General features: G+C 39.8%; 1 protein-coding gene across 2 annotated transcripts in view; it reads left to right on the top strand.

Moving 5' to 3' along the window:
* Positions 1-25,140, top strand: part of LOC105475205 (phosphoinositide-3-kinase regulatory subunit 1) — an 86,307-nt gene that overhangs the window by 35,656 nt on the left and 25,511 nt on the right. For both annotated transcript variants that reach the window (XM_011730287.3, XM_011730289.3), the window contains 2 exons: positions 22,313-22,405; positions 22,853-22,927. In XM_011730287.3, the coding sequence (XP_011728589.2) occupies positions 22,313-22,405; positions 22,853-22,927 (168 nt within the window). The remainder of the gene's footprint in view (positions 1-22,312; positions 22,406-22,852; positions 22,928-25,140) is intronic.

Raw genomic sequence — 25,140 nt, 5'->3', positions numbered from 1 at the left:
TGTAGGACCCTCGCCTGATTGGGGGTGGTGGAGCCTTGGCTGTGTGCAGGAGTGACTGTTCTTGGAGATGTTCTGGTTGGATCATGAGTTTGGGCTTGGTTGGAAAGCACTGCCTCAAGTTCATCAGCAGGAATGAGGCAGAATTCACTACTTGCTGTCTTAAGACCTTTCTGTCTGCCAAGTGTTTGAGCAATCCCTCACATCTCCCCCTTGAACTAAAGAGCAACGACTGGTCAAGAGCCCAGCAGGGATGAAAAAGGTTGGCCCCTTGCATCCTTCATCTGCTGTTTAGACTAAGGGCCACATTCTAGACCACTCTCAGTCACGCTGTCCTGAACCCGAGGATCAGCAGAATTACAGGCCCAATTTCAGGCAGACGTGAGCTTGCATCTGATGACAGGCAAGTACCTACATGTGTCTTTCATTATTCCATAGCCTTAGGAGATGCTGTTTAAGTTGGCAGATATACTTATTGAAAGCAAAGCTTGTTGCTGGTGAGATTACTGAATTTACAAAAAAAAAAAAAAAAAAAAAGGGATCAGATGCCAAGGGAGAGGGAGGGAAGTGTGTAGCTTTTAAAAGTGTGGTGAAGCCATCAAGTTAACAAGAAAAAGTAGAATAAAATATGGTTTCAATTTGTTGTACTGGGCTCAAGATGATAATATTGCAATAGTAAACTGGAGGGATGTGTGCATGCAAATGTGAGCACATGTGTGCTTGCTTTCTGAATTCAAAATCCTAGAAGTTATTAGAAGTTCTAATTTTAGTTCCCAATTTAATGTACTCTGATAGTAAATTAGTAATTTTCAAAGGATTTACTGATAATCAGAACAAAGGTTTGCAATTTCTAGGACAGATCCCCAATTTGGGGGGCGGGAAGGAGCACTTTGTATTTCCCTGAAACCTTGAGTTATTGGGGCCGAACATGTAGGACAGATACTGAATGACCAATCCTAATGCTTTTAGCAACTTTGCTAAGTAAAACCCCGCTGCCATCCAGTGGCAATTGGCTATACGGCATGGTAGCTGTAAAATATGCCCTTTTCTGCCTTTTCTCCCTCAGATTCCACCTTTCTCAGATGCTCCCAGTTTTGTTTTTTTTCCCAGATGGCACCTGACACAGTACTTGACAGGAAAAATCAAGTTTATGTCTGGCTTAAGTAATTCAGGGCAAATGTGCATTTATTTACCTTGTCTTTTCTAGCAATACTAATTTTTATCTGCATTGCATTTTTATTTTCTCCCCTGATTTGTCATAAAACACATACTTTTTCCTTGAATATTTTTGTTACCTTAGCTAAAGAATTAATGCTTGGTGGTATTTCTGCTCATCATAGTTTTACTTTAGAGTAGATTTCGCTTGTATCTTTGTATTTATGCTTTGAGCTGTGGTTTACCAATTTCCTAGCATGTTTCATGACACTTATCCTACATTTCAGACAAGGATTTATGTGTCCCATAGGATTCAAGCTGGACTTGGAGAAAGAGCCAGCTAGCAAATGGAATTATTCTGACTTGTGAAAGGTTCCAGCCTTTTTAAACTAGGCTCTGAGAAATAAAAAAACAAATATTCTTGGGAAGAAACTGGGTTTGTGAGTACTTGGCTAGAAATTTTAGGAAAGGAAAGAACATTTCCTCTGGCCTCAGGAGCACATTCAATGTGAAATATTGCTGCCTTTAAAAGAGCCAAACTTAAATTTCTATTTGGGTCATTTATTTGACTTGAAAATAAAGGGATCTATCTATATATATATATTTTAAGGTTCAGAACCCTATTTTAAATAAAATGACATTCTAGTAAGTCAGGCACAGGCAAGATGCCACCAACATGAGCTATTAATTAAAAACAGCCGGAACTTCTGGAGGTGTTTGCAAGTATCTACCATGAGCTTGGGGACTGGCGAAATCTGGTACAAGTTAGTTCCGGCTGCACACATTTGCCTTATTACAGTTCTTTATAATAAATTAAATGCATGCTTCATACATCCTTTGGTGTAGTCATATTCTCTCAGCACTTGACTAAGCAGGTGGAAAGTTTATTTAGTCAGAGGATGACTGAAAACAATGAACCATAAATGCATCTATATCCACTCCAAGAAAGAGCTAATAAATGTCATGTTTTTTATTTTCCCATGGACCCCATTTTTTTTTTTTTTTTTTTTTTTTATGACCTTTCCACCTTTCCAGAATCTGGAGTGATTTTTAAATGTTTGCCCTTTGGTCATAAATGCAGCAAGTAAATGTGAGTCTGCACACTCGAATGTTATATAAATCAGTTGACCAGTCAGTGTTGGAGCAAACTTCTCAGGATTGCTCTGTGAACTCCCTGTTCTCTGGCACAGTCGCCAAATACAAAGATAAACCAGGAGAGACTTATTCCCAAGAAAAGAATTATTCTGCATCCTTAACTTACATATCAACTGTTGAGATGTTTCATTTTTTTGTATGGTCAAGCCCCTTCTCTTGTTCTCTCTCTTCATCAATTAGTATGGAAATTGGAAGTTTACTGAAAAGAGTTTCGAATCGTGGGATTTTAGATTTAAAAAGATCAGAGGGATCATCTACTACAAACTTGCCAAAAAATACAAAATGAAACCCCCCAAAGAATGAATGATCCATTGCTGGGACACTGGAATCTCTCTATAAAGGAGAAATCTTATTAAGGTATTTTCATCTTAGGCCTCTAACCCCAAGGGTATCTTTATAAAGACTTTATTTTAGTGAAGCCTTCAATAAAAAGTGACCTCATGTCAAGAATTCTAAAGAGAGGGTTACGGAATATTGGTTTGATATTTAAGTCATTGTTATCTTGGAGCTGGCCTGAATGGACTGATAAGTGGCCCGTCACCAGTTGTAACTTACTTTTACAATTTTAATGTGATTTAAGGGAAGACACTCTTGGAAATGCTTAGTTATGGTTCATACCCATAATCGTGTTTCTTTTAGGTCTTAAAATTTTATGTAATACAGGGGAGTAGATTGCATCAGTGCAGTCTTTTTCTTTTCTTTCTTCTTCTTTTTTTTTTTTTTTTTTATGATGCAAACAAAGCAGTATCTTAAATTAAATCAAGGTTTCTTAAGGTTCCAGATTCTCATTCCTAAATTTTCCACTGAGTAACCTCCAAATTCTTCTCCTGCCTTTGTCCCTAGTTGACACAAGTCAGGCCACAATTTTTTTTTCCTGCAAATGGACGAGCTGCTGCTCAGAGGCTGCACTTACTGGTGAGAGATCCTTCAAGGGAAATGAATCTAGAATAGCCTGGAACATTTGTCGTTGGGTTGCTCCAGAGCTTTATTAGAGCCTCTGAGATTTCTAAGTAGGTGATGAAATTTAACAGCATCTGATTTTCTGAAATGACCAAAGGAGAATTGTTTCAGTCCCTGATTTGCAAAGTACTCACTTTTTGGTCCTCTCAGAATTTTTGTCAGATAAGATTTTTCCATGCCATGAATGTAAGAAATAACCTACTCTTACTGACAAAGGGAAGTTAGTGTTGTAAAGGAATAAGTGGTGATTCGGGGCTCTTGGGAGTCTTTGGAGGTATTCATGCTCGATTAAGCTGTATCCCAATACCATCATTATCTGGGTCAGCCTCCGATTCAGCCTCATCCTGTGCTTCAGCAGTGGGGTAAAACAAATGTCACTTGTTAGCTGCTTCTTCATGACCTTTATAGACTTTGCATTAACTTGAAGCCCTGCCCCCAAAAATAGTGCTTGGGGGGAAATGAGTTAGTGATTTTATGAAGATAATGGGAGTTGAGGAAAACACTTAAGTTTGCTTTTCTGAGCTCTAGCTTCATATTACTTCTCAGCCTATTTCATTGTCTCCACTGCTTTTTCTAACTTGGAAGGAAATCAGATGGCGAAAGTGAAACATACTGGCTGTCAGTGTGAAAAAGCTGCTCCCTATAGCACTGGAATTCTCTTGTCATTAATAGCTCTTGTAATCAACAGATTCTAATGTACAGAGTCATAAATGCTCTTGTTGTCATTTGGAAAATTACAAACTCCCAAAAAGTGGTGATTATTTGGGGCTTTGGGTCTGCAAGACAGTTCACATTAAAATGCTGATAATATCTTCAAAAACCACAGAGCCATGGGCCTTGCAGGCTTGGTAACTGACTGCCTTTGTGGTGTGGTTTTATTCTTTCTACTGAAGCACCTGGTTGAAAGGAGTGGGATGCTGAATTCATAGGGGCGTGTTCACAAAAATCTTTAACACCAAGTATCTGTTTATTCAAGATAGTGCATAGTTCAAAGCAACCCTGATTCCTTAAACTAGATGTTTGTATGTTCTTTAATGAAAACAGCCTGAACATGGTTATTAATCTGGGTCTTTCTCCATTCTGACCACCCCACTCTGCTTTTCTCTTTGAGTATCAAAGAAAAGTATAAAAACATTTTGTAATTATTTATTTATTTATTTATTTTGAGATGGAGTCTAGGTCTGTCGCCCAGGCTGGAGTGCAGTGGCCGGATCTCAGCTCACTGCAAGCTCCGCCTCCCGGGTTCACGCCATTCTCCTGCCCTAGCCTCCCGAGTAGTTGGGACTACAGGCGCACGCCACCTCGCCCGCCTAGATTTTTTTTGTATTTTTAGTAGAGACGGGGTTTCACCATGTTAGCCAGGATGGTCTCGATCTCCTGACCTTGTGATCCACCCGTCTCGGCCTCCCAAAGTGCTGGGATTACAGGCTTGAGCCACCGCGCCCGGCCTCTTTTTGTATTTTTAGTAGAGACAGGGTTTCACCGTGTTAGCCAGTATGGTCGCGATCTCCTGACCTCATGATCCACCCACCTTGGCCTCCCAAAGTGCTAGGATTACAGGCGTGAGCTACCGCACCCAGCAACATTTTGTAATTTTTTAAAGTGCCACATAAATTCAAGGTATTATTGCTATACTTCTTTTCTGTTACCTTACGAAGTTGATTTTTGTTGAAGCACCAACAGTATGCATGCATGGATATTCAGAATGACCATCTAGTCTCAGCTGTGCAAAATCCACTATTCATGCTGGGCACAGCGGCTCATGCCTGTAATCCCAGCACTTTGGGAGGCTGAGGCGGGCAGATCACTTGAGCTCAGGAGTTTGAGACCAGCCTGGACAACATGGTGAAATTCCGTCTCTACAAAAATTAGCTGGGTATGGTGGCATGTGCCTGTAGTCTCAGCTACTTGGGAGGTTGAGGTGGGAGGATCACTTGAGCACAGGAAGTCGAGGCTACGGTGAGCCATGATCTCACCACTGCACTCCAGCCTGCGTGACAGATCAAGACCCTGTCTCAAAAAAATAAAAACAACAGCAAAAACAACAAAATCCACTATTGAGGGGAGCATTTTAATGATCTTAATTAGACCTATTCCAGTGATTTATTCACAGCAAAGTACTAAAGAGCTATGTTTTCAAGAAAGATTGTGCCTGAAATTCTACAATTAGAATTTGGCTTGAGGCCCTGTTAAAATCAGCAACATCTCTGTAATATAACACATCAAGCTTCATTGGTCATTTTTCCATTTCATTTTTGGTTTTTCATTTCCGTGTGATTGAGTTTAATAGACTCTTCTCTAAGAGGCTAGCTTTTGAGTGGCGCAAGACTAGAGAAGACCATAAGGCACTATGCAGTCTCATGGATTGGGAGGCGTGATTAGCAAGAGTGTGAGATAATGGAGAACGAAAAAGAATGCCAAGCTGGGTTAAAAAAAAAAAAAAAGTTTGGGAAAGAAAAAACAGGTGCTCAAGACAAGCCTCCTATTTTTCAGTTTGGCCTAGCCCTAGCCCTATTGAAGAAGGTTAGTACATTCACCTGGCCAGTTGTAGCTAACTTGGTTACCTGGCAAGTGGCAGGGACACAGTACATTAGTACTTGTCCTATGGTACAGGGCATGCTTCTCAGGGTGTGGCCACTCCAGGGAGAGGGAAGACGTGCTTTATGGGGCCTACTCAGCCATCACTGTGATATGCGCCACCAGGATCCCAGGACGTTTCGTGGTCCAGTCTGAGGTGGGAGCACCACAGAAGCAAGAGCTGCCCGGCCCAGCCAAGCCCAGATTACCCTAAAATCTTACCGCTTTTTTCCCTTCAGCATTTTAAATTATAGGAGCAAGTAAAAGTATACATAACACAAGGCAATCTGAACATGTGGCTGATAGCTGCTCCATCCAGAGGAAGAGCCATGAAGTTCCCCCTCCCCACACATTTCACCCCGTCTTGTCTACCAGAAATCCTGTGGAAATGCAGACATAGCCATGGAGGAGTAACCCATGAACAAAGGGCTGGTAATTATAATTTAATGTTGTTCTTTTTACCCCTTTGGCTGGCTGGCTGTGCAAAGACAGGCCCCGCAGGGAAGTAATGTATTTGTGACAGCCAATTGGGGTGGGGAGAGATGGGCTGTACTACACTTTGAATTTATTATGTTCTGCTAATACTTTTACTCCTATGCTGGAAAGTTATGTTTTCCTTCCTTTGTTAGACAATTTTTGCAGAGCAGTTTAACATTTTCAAACATTCACTATATATAGCACTTTTAAAATCCAGGAACTGTCATTTCCAAAGAAGACTCCGTGTCTATAATATTAATTTCCTGTCCTCGCCTCATGGCCTTTTTCAGACATCCACTGTAGATAGCCTCTGTTCCCCAGGAACTACCATTTCCAAAGGAAACTCCCTCGCCTATAATTCCCTGTTCTCTTCTTGTTGCCTCTCCTGAATAATAATTTTTGATTCAGTACCTTTTAGCTATTTATAATGTTATCATATAATCTGAGTTTGGGAACTGCTTGCCACTTCCAGTTTCTGACACCCAAAACACATTTGCTGCTTAGGGAAAACAGTAGCATCCTGAATTTTTAGAAGACATAGTTTTCTCTTGGGGATCCAAACTGGAAGCAGATATTTGAGCTGTGAAGCCCATTTTTTCTTAGAAGAGTCAATTAGGAGCTGGGTTGAAACTTCACAGTCTATGCACTTAGAGTCAGGTTTTAGGACTAGAGCAAGCACTGTGGGCACCTGTTGTAAGAAAACATCTGACAGCGCGAGGTGCTAAATTGCTTCAAAATCCTCCACAGCTCGCTGGGATGCTACCTTTTTAGCAGGAGTTTGAAGCCCAGGATGCACTTAACATTGTAACCAACACAGTTGAAAAATAGGTTCTGGCCGGGCGCGGTGGCTCAAGCCTGTAATCCCAGCACTTTGGGAGGCCGAGACGGGCGGATCACGAGGTCAGGAGATCGAGACCATCCTGGCTAACACGGTGAAACCCCGTCTCTACTAAAAAATACAAAAAAGTAGCCGGGTGAGGTGGCGGGCGCCTGTAGTCCCAGCTACTCGGGAGGCTGAGGCAGGAGAATGGCGTAAACCTGGGAGGCGGAGCTTGCAGTGAGCTGAGATCCGGCCACTGCACCCCAGCCTGGGCGGCAGAGCAAGACTCCGTCTCAAAAAAAAAAAAAAAAAAAAAAAAAAAAGAAAAATAGGTTCTATGTTCTATAGGGATGGATTCATTAAACTGCATGTTCTGGAAAAAGGATGTATTAGAGACTGTGAATTTGAGGCTCCTGTGTTATATACATCTCTGAGCCATCTTAGGAAGAAAAGCAGCTCCTTAAGGTGCCTGCCTCTGCCTCTAATACTAGGTACATATTTCGACCTCTGCCCTCTTTAAGTTTTCATTTGTCTTGTCGCCAGTGTCGGACATGTTAATGACCACTAACTTTATAAATGAAATTATTGCAGCTCATAATGTCAAGATGTGAACCTAAGCAAGCCTTCGATTTTCTGACTTAATAGCTGAACCATACCAGTCTTTCCCTGATCGTGGAACCTTCTGTCTTCTGCAGTCAGCAGACTGTCTCTAATGAGAGGTGCACAGATACTTTTGATGCTTATTTTAAGGGAAGCCAGTGGCAGATGGAGAGCCATCAGATGAAACTGTTATTAATCACGCCATTTCTGAAGATGTTCTGACTCCACACCCTGCATTGTGACAAACGCCAGGATGCCAAGTTCCTAGTATTCCAGCAGGTTCTTAGTATATAACAAACACTATCAGTGCCCCCAGCTCCCCTGTCAACTTTGACTAAATGCCTTCCAATAGAGTTAAGCTGTTTTTATCTAATACATGCTAACAGTAAAACGACACAGAACCCGGTTTTTTTTTTTTTTTTTTTTTTGAGATGGAGTCTTGCTCTGTGGCCCAGGCTCACTGCAAGCTCCGCCTCCCGGGTTTACATCATTCTCCTGCCTCAGCCTCCCGAGTAGCTGGGACTACGGGTGCCCGCCACCTTGCCTGGCTAGTTTTTTTTTTTTGTATTTTTTAGTAGAGACGGGGTTTCACCGTGTTAGCCAGGATGGTCTTGATCTCCTGACCTCGTGATCCGCCCGTCTCAGCCTCCCAAAGTGCTGGGATTACAGGCTTGAGCCACCGCGCCTGGCCGACACAGAACTCTTATTTGACCCTCTTAGCATCTAAGGAATATGGTACTTTTTTTCTTTATACTTATCTTTGAATTCAAAGCTAACACATTCTTCAAGTAACCAAGTTCACACTAAAGAAAAATTGAAGGCCATACTCTAGAGCCATGCTGCTCAGTGTGGGAGCCACCAGCCACATGTCAAAGCCACACTGAGCCACTGAAAGTTGGTTGCTATAAATTGAGATGTGCTGTGAGTGGAAAACAAGAGAGAAATGAAGACTAACATATCTGCTTAATAATTTTTATATTGATTGTATGTTGAAATGATTATATTTTGGATATATGGGGCTAAATAAGAGATTAAATTTCACCTGTTGTTTTTGCTTGTGATGTGGCTACTAGAAAATGTAAAATTACATGTGTGGCTTACAGTGAGACCCTACTATTTACAGAGCACTGAAAGTCATTCTTCCCCTTAATTCCTTATCTAAACTCGACTCATTGGCTATTTTGTGTTTCTGCACCTTTTCTTCCAAAATGAAGTTGCTAGAAGGCATGACTATGGAAACACTTTATCTCCTACTGTGATTTTTCAAGAGTGAGGAAATTTGGTTGTCACCATGAGGGGGAGGGGTTCTGTTCTCATTTGGTAAACATAGACCAGATACGCTAAACATCCCATAGAATATCTTAGAAAAAGAAAATTACAGTAAGTAGAGTAATGGATCAAAGAGTGGCTATTCTTGAACTCTCTGCTTTCCAGGTCTTTTTGGCTAGAGAACTCTTTTTCTAACTTTGTTGCCTGGCTTTTGGCTTAACGTCCAAAGTAGTGCACTGAGCTGCCCCCCAAAAGGGGTACAGTTTGTAAGGAAACCATATGCCCTGTGGGACCTCATGGGATGACATTGAGTACATAAGGATCTCTTGGAAGGGAGCTGCCTTTATGTCCTCTAAACCAGGTCATCTCTTATCAGTTAAATCCTGGTGCTGACTAGTACAGCTGTGTGAGCCTGGACAAATCACTTCTGAGCCTGTTTTTCTTCTCTGTGCAATGAAAATGATGATAGAACCTTTCTTATAATGTTGTGAAAGATTATATTTTCTGAGATAATTTTAGTAAAGCAACTTAGCATAGAGCCTGATACATACTAAGTATGTTGTGTATGTTGGCCATGATTATTATTGGCTTCTTGGTAATGAGAGCCTCAGATACTAAGGGCAGTTTTTAGTGTATTATTTCTGACCTTGTGTAATCAGAAATACCACATTTTTGAGAATGTATTCTTTTCCAAAGAGTTAAATGACTCTCAGAGGGGAATGAACAAACCCACAGAGGTTTTGGAAATGGAGCTGTTTCCTCTAAGTTTCATGACTTCTAATTAAGCCCCTTTATCTGTTTTATCCCTGACATTTGTACTCACTGTGTAGATCATGAGCTAATTTTGCATGGACTCTCCCCTCCCATCATCTCTTAGAGCTCAGCAGTGCTGTGCATGCATTGGTTAAAAATCTCAAACTGTCCAACTGAATTGCATTTATTAGCAATTTAATGCTGAAACTCAAAGAGGGAGAAGAGGAGAAAAAAAATAATCAAAGATGAAGTGGAAAGAGAAGGGCCCTTGGATACAGCCAGACAGGGGTTGTAATATCTGCTCTGCCAAACACTAGTTAAGTGATCTTGGTGTAGTCACCAAACCTCTGAGTCTCTTTCCCACATACAAAATGAGGTTGATGTATTTCACAAGGCAGTTATCATGACTCAAGGAAATAACCTAAATGACTAGGGCAGTGACAGTTCACCTCTCTCTCTTCATGTTGCTCTCAGTTTCATGATCTCCTCCTCCCCGCAACCCCATGATTTATAGAAGCCAAGTTACATTCTCTGATTTATAGCTGCTGTAACTTTGGAATACATTTAAGAACATGGAATTGGTTGTCTTTTGTTAGATCCACATACAGAAGTCACAGAAACGTTTTCATCATTTTGAATTTTACTGTTCATTCTGGCAAAGTGAAAATTTATACCAAAACACTATTTTAAACCACCTATCCTCTGGGTTAGAAATTATAAGTTAGTGTAGCCCAGTGAAGTATAATTAAATGTTGCCATTCTCCCATTTATTTAACTTCCTTCCCTCCATATTTGAAGTAATTTTCGCTTGGTGCCAACTCCAGTCATTCTCCAGATGCCTGTGATCTCTTCCAGATTTTCAACACATAGTGGCTAAAGGTAATATAGAATTATTTTTTAAGTAATTTGCGATTAAATGTAAATTTAGTAATTTTATGTTGGGACATGTGATCTCCTTGACATTTTCTCTAAAACACAGAATTTAAGAACTATAAATGATTTTAGAACATCTAGTTAAACCTCTACCACTTCACTGTTATGACAGTGAGTCCCGGAGATATTAAATGTTTTGCCCAAAGTTACCAACATGTTGTTGGCAGAAAAATCTGGAACATATGGCCTCATCCATTGTCTGATTTTTTTCTACTAGCACAGTGCCTTTTCAATTGCTTTTTATATGATATAGTGACAATCATAAATAGGTAGGGGATTTAATCAATACTCTTTAAAAAGTCACAGAAAGAAAGCAATTGTATTGAAAACCCCTTTCTAGTTTTTCCAGTAGGTTACATTAAATGGCCCCAAAAAGTAATTTATGGGCTAAAATGAATGTCTTCAGAAGGCTAACATAAAAGATGACCAACAAGGGGAAACCTGAAACAGCCTTTTAGATAATTTGCTTAACTTCTAGCCCTTTTAAAAAAATTACTCAAGCTCCTATTAGAGCCAACAAAGAACATCTGTTGTTTTATTTATAGCCACAATTTCTAAGAAGCATATTCTATAGCAGATGAAAAAGTAGTTGACAGCTTATAATTCATAAAGTTACTGAGGCCTAATCTAATAGAACAAAATGTACAAACTCCCTCCTGTGGTTCAGGCCCTATCACTTCCCTTTCAGCTGAAGACAGAAATGGCGCAACAGAGAAGTGGAGCATAGGTTGTTATGGTTGTTAAGGAAGAGGCGACTCTGAGATGATAATGCAGAAAGGAATACCCCGCAGTGATAAATGATTGCTTTCACCTCTGGGCCGTCCACCAGCCTGAGTCACTGCTACTTTTTCATTAACAACGTTGTACGGATTTTCATTATAGGAGGCCGACATTTTGCTGTGTTCAATCTACAGATTGTTAACATTGTATTTCCATCAGGAATCTAAAGTGTTAATTAAAATGACCGATTGAATAGTTCCCTCTCTGAGTGAAGCTTTTAGTTGACCCCTTTCACCAGTTAGCTCTAGTCTATATTGACATAACTTTCTCCCTGCTGACTCTTGAGCAATTATTAGAATTCACTCACTACTCAAATATCACCTCTCTGTATCTGTTGGCTTATTTCTGAGAATCTTTCTGAGAACATGACCAGGCTTCTTTCTATAATCGATATATATATATATATATTCTATATTTTGGTTCTACTATATCTACAGGGTCTTCTGTATATCAGTTTGGTATGTTTTTTCTTAAGTGCATTGGTTTGGCACTAGTAACTGTAGTACTATTTATTACCCTGAGCTTTTTTGAGAATGTAGTGATAGGGTCCAACATCTGCCCAAATTGACCCATTTCAAGTTATAATTCTAAAACCGTAACCAGAAGAAGCCCAATAATTTCTTTAGCAGGTGAATAGCCTCTTGTTCATTTCACTGCTGATCACGGTCTGTTTTTGTCTGAGGTAGTGAAAGTATATTGCTTCATTTTATTAAACTCTGATTCCTTACACAATTAAGGATTGTGTTTACTTTTATCTCAAAATTGTTACTTTTTAATATATATAGTCTTATATCAGTGATCTTTTCAAACTTCTAAAATGAAGTCTGAATAAATATTATCTTATGCATTTCTTCTGCACCAGCTGATAGGGAATTTTCTGTACAATGTTTCCAGGCCTCTTGCCTTTCTTGCCTTTATTTTTCTTTGCAATTCCACATGCAGGTCATTGCTTTCCCTTTCTTTCCCTTTTTGATCATGGGTGCTTCAACTCCCTTCATATATTTGTTAAGCGTATTTTACTAAGATTTCATTTTGGGGTGCTTGCAAATATATATTACAAAATATGTATTTTAAAAAAGTTATTTGCGGGGCCCTCTGTCCACCTGATGATTAACTAGAAGAGTCTTTTGTACCTTGCTAAAAGTGATAAGTTAGCCAGCTATATTTAGCTGTATAAAACCCATTACATCCTTGGGGAAGAATGTGCTTTGTTTAGCTTTATGAGAAAATATTTAATAAATGCTGTCTTGAAAATATTTAGCCTGGCTGAGTGGGCTGGCAAGGCTTCAATACTGATAAAGAGAGGTGATGGTGAGAAGCTGGCCTTCCAGTCCAAGCTCAAGTTGAAAAACGCACCTCTTGTCACTAAGGGTTGCAACTGTCGCCAAGTGCTTGTCCATCAGTGTCATGTAAAGATTTTTTAACCTCACATATGGCATCACGCAGCGTGTCTGCCTAAAAAGGCAACCTAGATTCACAGAGAGGTTACAATTGGCTTTGAAGTCCCATCTGTTCTTTAAAATCCTAGCTTTATTTCTTACTACTGGTATGACTTCAGGCAACTTGTTTAACTTTTCTTAATCTCAGTTTTCTCACCTGTAAAATGGGGACAATGATAATTCCTTTGAGCGTTGTACAGATTCAATGAGATAAAACGCTGAGCAGAGTTTCTTACACTAAGTGTTCACTACATGGGAATTATCATCAGTAGTAGTAATTTGTCATCAGCCTAACATTTTCTGTCTCTCCCTAACTCCTCCCACCCCACAGGAAATACAAAGAACAAAGTCCTCTTGAATGTGGTGAGGTGGGAAAGGCTCTGGCATGGGCATCAGGAGGCCTCGGTCCTCGGCTGGAACTTCCTGTGGGACCTTGGGCAAGTTGTGGCTTACATAATCCCTCCCCTCTCATCAGTACACAATGCACAGGGCAGCAGAGCTCCCGGCTGCTAGTCTCTCTTTTGATACCTAATTCATTGTGATATCAGACCGAATTTGATATGATAGCTAGACCCTCCAGTCCATAAGCATCAACGGGGGTCTGGTGTAAGATCAGCCTGTAAAATTCAGGCATGTAGGCAACAAGTTATCAGTAAGAAGGTCAATCATTGGGATTCTGTCTCCCACAGTGGTCTGGATTTCCTCTTTGTGGCAGGTGGGGTCAGCCTCAATCCTTGCTACTCAGAGTGTGGTTGTGGTGCGAGGACTGACAGTGTGGGCATCACCTGGGAGCCTGCTGGAAATGCAGAATCCCAGACCCCACCCCGACCTGAATCAGGCTGTTAATATGTACATTAAAGTTGGGAAACCACTGCCTCAAACCACTGCTCTTGGTAATATTCTGACACATAGAGGGTATTTACTAAACACTTACAGAATTTGTGTTTGACATTGACATTTTCTAAACAGGGTTCCATTCCTTTCTTTGGGTGTAGTGTACTGATGTGTTAGGTCAGGGTTACCATAACAAAACACCACAGACTGGTGTTTATGTCTGTACCACCATAGACATTTAGAAATCTATTTCTCACAGGGTGCCAGTGTGGTTGGGCTCTGGTGAGGGCCCTCTCCCTAGCCTCCAGGCTGCTGCCTTTTCACTGTGATCTCACATGGGAAGGGTGGGAAGAAAGGTCTCTGGTGCTGCTGCTTATAAAGGCACTAATCCCATCGTGAGAGCACTTGTCCTCAGGACTTCCTCTAAACTCAGCTGCCTCCCAAAGTCCCTGTCTCCAAATACTATCACATTGAGGGTCAGGGCATTAACATGAATCTGGGGGAAAGGGACACAATTCAGTCTGTAGCGGCTGACTTCACATCTGACTTTAAAATGCATCTTTTTTTTTTTTTTTTTTTCTGAGACAGAGTCTCGATCTGTCGCCCAGGCTGGAGTGCAGTGGCCCGATCTCAGCTCACTGCAAGCTCCGCCTCCCGGGTTTACACCATTCTCCTGCCTCAGCCTCCCGAGTAGCTGGGACTACAGGCGCCCGCCACCCCGCCCGGCTAATTTTTTGTATTTTTTAGTAGAGACGGGGTTTCACCGTGTTAGCCAGGATGGTCTCGATCTCCTGACCTTGTGATCCACCCGTCTCGGCCTCCCAAAGTGCTGGGATTACAGGCTTGAGCCACCGCGCCCGGCCCAAAATGCATCTTTAAAAAAAAAAAGATCTGCTGGCAGATAAACATGTAAATAAAGCCAATATGATAAAATGTTAATCGTAGAATCTAGGTGAAAGATAATGTGGGCGTTCACTAACCAATTCTTTCAACTTTTCAGGATATTTAAAAATGTCAGAGAAAAAAACCCCTACTCTCTGTAGTTATTTGAAAGGAATCTGGTGCTTGCTTTTTTCTCCTCGTTTCCATCCAGGCTTTCTTAAGAGTGCTTGTTCGGTCTGGCTGGACAAACTTGCCTTTTTGGCAGTTCCTCTCTCTCTCCCCATTCACTTTCTCCTTGGTCAGCCAGTGGCCTGCTTCTGCACTGTCAGTGAGGTCCCAGCCTGTATCCAAAGCTTCTTTCTGGTCTCTAGTCTGCCAGTAGCATCTTTCTGTCCAGTTCCTCTCCATCCCCTGCCCTGTCCTAATACTAATCAGGGGATCTTTCAGTTGCTTGTGACATCGCAGCTTCTCAAGTTACATTTTAAGACTGCTTTATTATTTTTAAGCATTTCTAACATGACATTGTATAAGTTTGACTCTGAAATTTATCATCACATGTAAGTAGGAGAGAAGTGTCTCCACAAGTTTGCCCTCAGCCAGAGATAGTGTGGTTCGTCTGGAATGCCCCTGCCTTTCTCTGGTTATTAATAGGGGCTCCTATTGCTTTTCCATTTACAGTGTTAATTATCTGCATTTCAAAGTAGTTCATAACGAGAGAGAATATATTAACTTGTTATTTGGGGAGGAAGTACAAAAACTGCTATTATCAAGATCATTTAACTTGAACATAATCAGAAAGTATTAAGGTTATTCCCTTGTGGGGTTGACCATCAGATATCTGTGTGTTTCGTAATACCCTTATTGCAGATACCTTTTAAAGAAGGGAGGCTTGCGGGAAGTGTTGGGAAACTTACTATAAGCTTCTTTCCTTGACTGGCACTTGTATACTCTGGCGCAGGGAAGACAAGCCCAAACTAAATACATAGGCACTACTTAAGAACTTTGCGACATTGGCCAAATAGTTTCCTTGCCTTTAAATTGGGGATAATAGAGACTATATACCTTTGAACTGCTATGAAAAATAAATGAAAATATTTTTGTAAAATACTTACTGTGGGAATGTGGCTCCTAGTTGATGTTCAGTACTAATCATTCATTCAGCAAACAGCCTACCGCCCATTGCATGGTATGGCCTATGACTTGTCTTTTTTCTTTTTGGGGGCTTCTGGGTCACACATCGTATGAAATGTTTCTTAGCACACCGAAAGACCAACTTTCCTTATAAATCATTGGCTTCAAAAATCCTGTGGACTCAAGTATAAATTATTTTTCTGGTGAGGAGAGGAGGAAGCCCCTTCTTCCCCATTTATATCCTGCCTAGCATTTTAATTTGCTACACACTGTAAATTGTAATCTTAGAATCAAACTCCAATTTAGGTGATAAGGATCACAATTAATTAGGCTAGCCTGTCAAAGATTAAATGTAATCTTGCATTTCAGTTACCTCTTAACTCTGAGGCTTTAGCTAAGGCCGTCAGAAACAAAGCTGTTAGGTCTGCTTATGTTTAATAAGATCTTTGCCTGCTGTTTGTTTTCTATACCAGTCTGTTGTCTAGAAATAAAACGAATGGACAGAGGATCTCAAATCCCTTTCATTTGTTTTTAGCTGTGCGGCAAGAGAGATAAATGGGAGAAGATAAACTTAACGATATTAAAGACTAATTAGGGTATCTGAGGAGATTTGCAAACTTCTAGTTTAAATCTGTTGGCAACTCTTTTAATTCCCTCCTGCTAGTTATCTCTGAAAATAATATAGTTATGGCTGAAGATTTATTTCCACATCTACTCTTTGTACTCTCATTTTCAGTTGCCCATACTTTTTTTCTCCTCCTTCCTCCAAAAAAGAAAAAAAAGTTCTTGTTTCCACCATGCTCAATATTAATTTAGTACACAGTCGTTCCAACTTCATTTTTTCTTCACATTCAGTGTTCAGTGTTCAGTATTCTGAATGTGAAGAAGTCTAGTGACTCAAATATATTAGTATTGTGGTCCTTTTGGGGAAAAGTGTGATAAATTGAAAATATTTTGGTTTTGACTTCTGAGGATTTTGAGTATTATGTATATATACAAAGGCAAAATGCAAGTGTTTACCAAATATGCTTCCAGCTTACTTCCTTAGAACAGTATTGAGAAGAGTCTAAGTATGATAATTTCTGGTCTTAAAACCTGCAGTCGCAATCAGTGGATTTCCATAATCTAAACAATAATAAAGATTACATGACTAATTCTAACAATAATAACTACCTATTAGTTTGTGCTTTCTACATACTGGGCATGAGGCTTGTCATGTTTTTATATATATATTATTCATTTAATCCTTATTATTGCACATAAGTATTCCCATTTTACAGATGAATAAATGGGATTCAAGTTAATTAACTCACCCAAGATTGCTGAATTCAGTACGTGGCGAAGCAAGGATTAAAACCTAAGCCTCTTTGGCTTTAAAGCTCTGCTTCTAATCACTTTTTTACTACTGATTAAACAGATGTGTCCCAAAATTAAGGAACTCGTCGCTGGATTTTTTGCTTTGTTTTTGCTTAAAGAGCACAGGCCATCATTTGCTGTAGTGTCACCCATAAAGCTTAATAAGTTTAAAGTTCAGGATGTTAATCATTACAAGCATAAAGTATGAATATGCTTAAAAGGTTTATTTAAGAAAAGAATTGGGATTAGATTTGCCCACCAGAATATACATTTTTCACTTGAAGTCCTGAGAGAGATTCAGACAGAAATAGCTTTGACTCAGTAGCAGTTAGCAGACAGACAAACATCTTGATATAATATTGATCCACACTTTGCATATACACTTTCTTTTCTTTGTATTACATTTTTAGAGGTAAGTGGCAGTTTTTCACACACTTCCAACCTGCTTCCATCAGTAATGAAATATTTGGCTTGGGCAGCCTCTGGAGTCCCAGTGTTTCAGCTTAAACTTTCCACTCGGCCCTGCCAGGCACTAACTTGAAAATATCTTTTTTTATGGAGAATGCCTCCCGAAGGTGCAGCTGTGTGCTGGTTTCATTTTGCACTTCATAACGGTGTTGGCACCACTTAATGCAAAGAATGCCACTGTCTCCCACACACCGCTGGTGCCCAAGGACTGTCGAGGCCTGTCCATGTCAGTGGTTTGGGAAGGGCTGAAGTTTGGAGAGAAGGCTCTTTTTCTATTCCATGTGATTGGCTGTCACCAGGGCAAAGGGGGAAAACCAGAACTAGTGGAAAATGCAGCATCGGATGTGTCATCAAATATTCTTCCTGCAACCTGGAACACCTAGTTCATTGGTGTTCTGGTCAACATTGAAGGCTGAATCCTCCTTTCTTTTGAAATAATGCATGTCTTGGATTCACTACTTTTAAACATTTCTGCTGATATTTATCCTTTTCTTTCTAAGCAATACTGATTTCTCAATGAAAAATGATTCAGCTAGTGAAAAACTGGGATTGGGTTGTAGTAAAGGAATCAACAAATTTGCCCTGATTCTGAAGAGCGGAGTTGGTTCTCCAGACGTTTACACTGTGCTACAGCAAGCTTCACAACCAAAACCCATTACTTATTCAGGTATAAAAATCAAAAACTGAACTGTAGTGAGAATTTATATGTAAACTGTTGGAGGATGGTGCTCTGTTAATCTGTGTTTGTTCCATACAACCCCTCCCATATAATTGATAATATTTGCATCTTTTTGTTCTTAGTCCTATTATTTTTTGGTTCATCAAACTTTGTAACGTGGTGCTTTATCGTGGACTTTTCAAAGAACAACTTGCCAAATTTGGTGATTCCTAGCAATTGTCATTTCCTGTTGGAATTTCTTAAAATTGAATCTAATGGAAAAGTGATTCTTGACCTTGTGTATTTAGTAAAATTAAAGGCATAGTTGATTTTAGGATTGTCATAAAAATTAATATTTTGTTTTAAAATGCTTTTTAGACTTTCAATGGTAATTGATCCTATTGTTGGAAGTAGATGATATAAACTTTAAAGCTTTTTGGATAGAACTTTCACATTCCCCAAGTCTAAATATTTTAAAGAGGAAATGGATTGACTCACAGACATTTTGTCCTAAGGAATAGAAAATCTTTGAATTGCTATTTTAAAAAAACATCCTTGTAAAATTTACTATTTTCAAACTCCAGTTGCAAAATCCTGACCAGCTATGATGATTCATACATTTGAGCGATAAAGCTTTTTTCAATATTAAAAATTCAGTGGGGAGTCACTCAATACGTTACAAAAAGAGTACTTATACTTCCTAGTACCTATGTGTATTTTTTTTTTTCTTTTTAAAGCAGTCTGGTGTGCATTTTGAGAAAAGTTCCAGTGTTTCTCACAGACACCTGACTTGGTGTAGCACGGTGCTTTTCAGAAACTTCATCCAACACCTGAATGAGTAATGCATAAAACATACGATGTTTTGTAGCGCAGGATACTGCAGGTAAATTAACACTTTTTGCCAAAAGAACATTGAAAAGACAAAGGAAAGCAAGGAGGTTTTGCTTTTTAAAAAATTTTTTTCAAGCTTAATGAAGACAGAGAGAGCTGGAAACCCTTCTGTATGAGCATTTGCCAGCCCAGCAATATAACAACTTTTGGGTGCATATTTCAATCACAATTAGATGAAATCTTTAATTATCATTTAATTTAACTTTCATATTTGCCTGCAGAAATGATTGTGTTGATAAGACTGGATTGAGACAAACCTTTATTAAGTAATTCTATTTTCAGAGCCAACATTAAAGTTTTTTTTAATTAAAAAAAAAGCCTGTGTAATTTATGAGAAAAGGGGAAGAGGAATTGGCATGTTGGCTGCATGAGAGTTGCATGGATATGTATTTACTATTTGATCTTTAGCTTTTTGAGATCTGGGGTGTGCTAAGTCTTGTTAGTTTGAGAGGCCTAAGGAATGACACAATGATGGATCTTAATAACACTTTTCTACATCATTTCTCTACCTGTATATTTCCTTTCTATTATATGTGCTGATAGGATGATATTTCATTGTGTTCAGTGTAGAAGGTGTTTGTGAGAGAGGATACTTTTGTGAGTTGATATTAAGGCAAAGGGAAGTGGTTTATAATTTATCAGAGGAAATGAAATGGTGTGCCCTTTCATTTTATAATACTTCTTTTAAAATTTTATAATGATTTTAATTAGACTATGAAATCTTTAAGACATTTGTATTTTAAGTGCTTTTCAGATATATTTACGTTTTAACATACAGAGATTTGAGAGGTGTCATTGCTGAACTTTTTCATAGGATCACCCACATGAATTTTCTTATCAAAAGAGTATGTCCTAATGCTTATTTCTAACCCCAAACAGATTACTAGCCCATTCCTGGATGTTCTGATCCTGAAGATTTAGGATGGTACCTGGGAATCAGTATTTCTAGCACGTTCTCCAGGTGGTGCTTAGCTCTGGCAGGTGTGGGAGACGCTGGAGAATGGTGAAGTTCCCACCCAGCCTTCTGCAGAGTGACTGGAAAGTTAATGGCTGGTCGTTCGTGCTTTTATGAAACCTAAGATGTGTTACAGTGATGTTGCAGTAGGACAGAGTCACTCAAGAAATCGAATGGTAAACATTGCAGGGCTTTGAGTTCAAATATTGATTAGCTGTATGTTAAGATGCCTTGTCTTCAGGGATCGCTTTAGAGTGGGGTCTCTAACACAAAGCTGACTCGGGAATCTTTCATCTGCCATTGACAAAATTTGCCCTTGTGCAGGCAGATAAGACTATACTCTCTAATACCGTGGGCACTAGCTACATATGGTTGTTTCCATTTACATCAGTTAAAATAAAAAATTCAGTTCTTCAGTTGGAATGGCTGCATTTTACTCAATAGCCACCATGGCTAGGCATTGCTTTTTTGGAGGGCACAGCTGTAGAACATTTCCATCATCACAGAAAGCTCTAATAGACAGTGCTGCTATAGGATTTTCCTTCATAATGTAGCTCTTTTCTTTTTATCCTGGGTAGTTGCAATGCTAAATAGAATTAGGTGGAAAGATCATGTGACAGTCTATGTACTGCACATTGCGTACTGCAGTCTGAGTGTTTTTGCAAAACGACTTAATCATACTTCATTCTCTGAGATCAAAATTTAGTAACACTACTTTGGTAGCATGAATGTGTTCTATGTTGACTTTTAGTACTTGAAATACAGGCTTAATGAAAAATTTGTTGGTCAGGTGCAGTGGCCCACACCTGTAATCCCAACTTTTTGAGAGATTGAGGTGGGCAGATTGCTTGAGTCCAGGAGTTCGAGACCAGCCTGGGTAATATGACAAAACACCATCTCTACTAAAAATATACAAAGAATTAGCTGCGAGTGGTGCTGTACACTGTAGTCGCAGCTACTCTGGAGGCTGGGGTGGGAGGATCACATGAGCCCAGGAAGTTGAGGCTGCAGCGAGCCATGATCATGCCACTACACTCTAGCCTGGGTGACAGAGCGAGACCCTGTCTCAAAAAAAAAAAAAAAAAAGAAAAGAAATTTGTTTACCATAGTATATGGTTTATAATAAAGAGCTATACTGGTAAAATCTCACAGAAACAAAACTGCAAATATTTAGTCTTTCTCAGATTATATAAATTGTTCCTAGAAAAGACTGCAAGTGATGAGGCTAATAAACAGGTTGTACATATATTTTCATAATGACTTTAATTTACCTTTATTTTGCAGTTTCACAAATTTAAGATGAATATATTTAGCTCCCTCTTCTGGCATAATTTGAGAATTTTTTTGCTTACAATGGTTTTATTTTTTTGGACTGAGAATAAGGTTATCAATGTAATGTTGAAGAATGTTATTTATGAGTGTCATCCAGTTAGATTTTTTGGTATCATTACAAATGGTTAAAACGCACGGAAAAAGTTTATGAAAACACCACATTTTAAAAACTACTAACTGACCAAAAAATATATAAACAAAGGCTTTGACAAAGTTACACAGAAATTTAATTTGATATCAAGTGGGCAGTATTCATTCATATTGGCTTCTGGATCTGAGACTCAGCCCATACTTGGCATTTGTGAGGCTTGGGGGCAAGAATGCAAAAAAGGGGCCCAAGTAACCTGTGCCTAAATCAATAAAATCTGTCCAATAAAATTTTATTATCTGTTCAATAAAATCTGTCCCGTCCTTTCTGGGCAGTTATTTCTTCCTAATAACCAGGAGGAGAGATTTGAATTCAGGTTCTTGGGCTCCTGAGAGTTCTGCCCTAGAGTGTGGTAATGCGGAGAGCTGGATCCTGGTTCATCCCTGGCTTCTCCCTGCACATCCAAACTCCCATCCATCCTGCCACTCCCCTCAACTTTGGGGCCCAGGGGTGTACCTAGACAGGGGGGTTTGCCCTGGGGAGGGTGGACCTGGGGGAAAGGCCATAAGAGGCCATTCAGCAGGAAATTCTGGGGCATTACTCTGAGCAGACTCTAGGTGAGAAGCAGTGGGCATATCACTTTGGCCTGGACAGTGCAAAAGCCCAGAGCAGGGGTTCTTCTTGCTCGGGCCTGGGTTTGTTAAGATCAGATGTAATTAAATTATTTTGTAGGTCCTTCATTGTGGTCTAATGCATTCAACTATCCAAATTAAATACAATGGTGGGATTTTGTTGTTTGCAGCTTTGACTCTCCCGGATCTTGCAGAGCAGTTTGCCCCTCCTGACGTTGCCCCACCTCTTCTTATCAAGCTCGTGGAAGCCATTGAAAAGAAAGGTAACCAGACTGCCAGAGGGCATCAGTTCACCCTTATTTCATGGCTGTTATTATTTGTCTCTTGTGCATTCATTAAGTAAATTTCCTGCTACCAGCTATGTCCAGATACTCTGCTGGACACTCAAACTGTTTAGGGCTAAGTACTGGGGAAAATGTCTTGGTCTATAATTTCTAACTCTAGATTAACATGTAGTTTCCATATGGAAACTATTAAATTCTTCATAATTTAATAAATATGATTAACTATCTTCTTAGAGGCCAGATGGTTTTGCCAAAATTATCGACATGCCAGATAAGATTAATAGTAGGAGTTGACTTCCAAGAATATTTGGTACGCATCTAGAACAGATACTGGATGGAAACTGGAATGTCTCTGGCAGCGGGCTCACAGGTTCTCCAGAGAGCTGTGTTTTGCATACATAGTCTGTGGTCTGTTTTGTGTCCTAGGTCTGGAATGTTCAACTCTATACAGAACACAGAGCTCTGGCAACCTGGCGGAATTACGACAGCTTCTTGATTGTGGTAAGTGTCACAGAGCTAGAAATACAAATGGGAAAGACAGGTCTTGGCTTTCTGTTTCAGGTAAAGCACACACAAAAAATGGAATTTAATCTATGCAATGTTCTAAATGTAAAGGGAACTCAAATCATGCACAGCTCCCCCTGCCCTGTTACGGTAACAGTGCAGACCTTTGACATTTTTCTCCTGAGTTGGGCTGCAAGTGTGTGCATGCCTCCCTTCAGGCATGTTGGCCATCATCATAGCCAGCAGGCCGTGGGTCCTGCGGAGGAGAGAAACCACCTCTTGATGTTTCTCTCGCTCTGTATATCTACCATCTTTCCTTGATCCTGAATTTGGCTACATCTATTTCATCTGAAGCAGTTAAAAAATATTTTTAAGCCTATGTCACTTAAGAAATGTCTCTTCTGACACCCTTTTTCTTTTATTACCTTTCCCTTCCATTTTCCTTTTCCCTTTCCCTTTCTTTCTGGCTTGCCTTCTTTCTTGCTTTTTCTTGTGTTGAGTACATTAAGTAACATCATGAGATTGTTATGTTCAGTGGTGTGCTGATAAACCAACTCTCTAGGAAGAAAAAGGCCCTGGTTGGTAGCGTCTGCCCATTTTTGTGGCATGAATATTCCCACCGAGGCTTATTTCAAGCTAACCAACATGTCACTGGATGTGGAATTGGGAAGAATTGAGGACAGTTTGGTTAAATGACACTAATTAATTTAGCCAAGAGGACTTTAGTACCCCACACACCCACTTCCTCCTTTGGCATAGAGAAAAAACTACACATCAATTTACTTGCCAGCATTCCAGCAAGTCATCTTCTTATATTGACTTCTTTTTTTTTTTTTTTTTTTTTTGAGTCGGAGTCTCGCTCTGTCACCCAGGCTGGAGTGCAGTGGCCGGATCTCAGCTCACTGCAAGCTCCGCCTCCCGGGTTCACGCCATTCTCCTGCCTCAGCCTCCCGAGTAGCTGGGACTACAGGCGCCTGCCACCTCGCCCGGCTAAGTTTTTGTATTTTTAGTAGAGACGGGGTTTCACTGTGTTACCCAGGATGGTCTCGATCTCCTGACCTCGTGATCCGCCCGTCTCGGCCTCCCAAAGTGCTGGGATTACAGGCTTGAGCCACCGCACCCGGCCCTTATATTGACTTCTAAAATCTCTCAAGATCCTTCATTCCCTCATAACACTATAAAAGAATTATATACTGCCTCACATCATTTTAACTGAACTTAGGTGTTTAAACCAAAAAGAGTGAAACCCAGTTTTGCACTCCTTCAGAGGTATAATTGTACAAAGAATGCCCACATGATAGTAAATGAGAATTTGAAGCGTGAGGCAGTTTCAAAATGAGGCAGCTTCTGAGACTTTCTAGAAAAGAGGTCTTTTTGGAGAAAAGGAGGAGACTAGACCTTTATCAGTATCAGTAAATTCTTACACTTGAAATGTTCTGACCAAATGTTTTAAAAAAATGTTTTAAAAAAATATTTAACTTCATTTTTTCTTTGTACATGGAAATCAGTTGCATGCGAATAGGGCATATCCTCTTTGCTGCTCTGCCTCCTGCACGTCCCACAGAGCAGATCATTAGAAGTTAACATGCAGAACACTCAAGGTGAAAAGGCTTGTTTTTTGGTATTCTGACAGCTTTATCAGAGTATTAAGGAAACGCTGAATTTTGTCCTTAGCCAATTGAAATAAAGACACATGTTTGGGTCAGAAAATTGGTCAAATTATGAACATGTTTAGTCACAGGAAAAGTTTAGACATCAGAGCCTGATGAAGTGGAAGTTATTTGAGAAATAGTGGTTAGGTTTGTAATGTGATCAACACAGAATGATGCAGTTTAGTTGTTAAAAAAAAAAAAAAAAAAAAAAAAAACTCTTCACACCACTCGCAAGATAGAGTCAACAACCAAGACTCACGTCAATGGTACATTTTGACCGACAGCTTTCCTTCCCCAGTGAGATCAAAACACATAGAAAAGTGGTTTCATTTGGAGTCTGTGCTAAAAAAGTGAATTTTGTGCCCCCCCACCAAATATAAATAAATATTGTCCAAACTTGGGAGTGGATCTGCCAGGTCTGTTTCCAACTCAAAGATTTTTCAATACATAAAAATATTGTATAATATCCTGGAGGAGGCTCCAAAATAGTCACTTACACCTAAAAAAAAAATTATGGCTTTTAACTAACCTTATGAATTACCAGTGTTTGAAAAGGAC

Source organism: Macaca nemestrina, chromosome 6 (genome assembly GCF_043159975.1).
Source record: "Macaca nemestrina isolate mMacNem1 chromosome 6, mMacNem.hap1, whole genome shotgun sequence".
NCBI lineage: Eukaryota > Metazoa > Chordata > Mammalia > Primates > Cercopithecidae > Macaca > Macaca nemestrina.
Note: the sequence above shows the minus strand (reverse complement) of the source record. Positions and strands in the feature narration are given on the sequence as shown.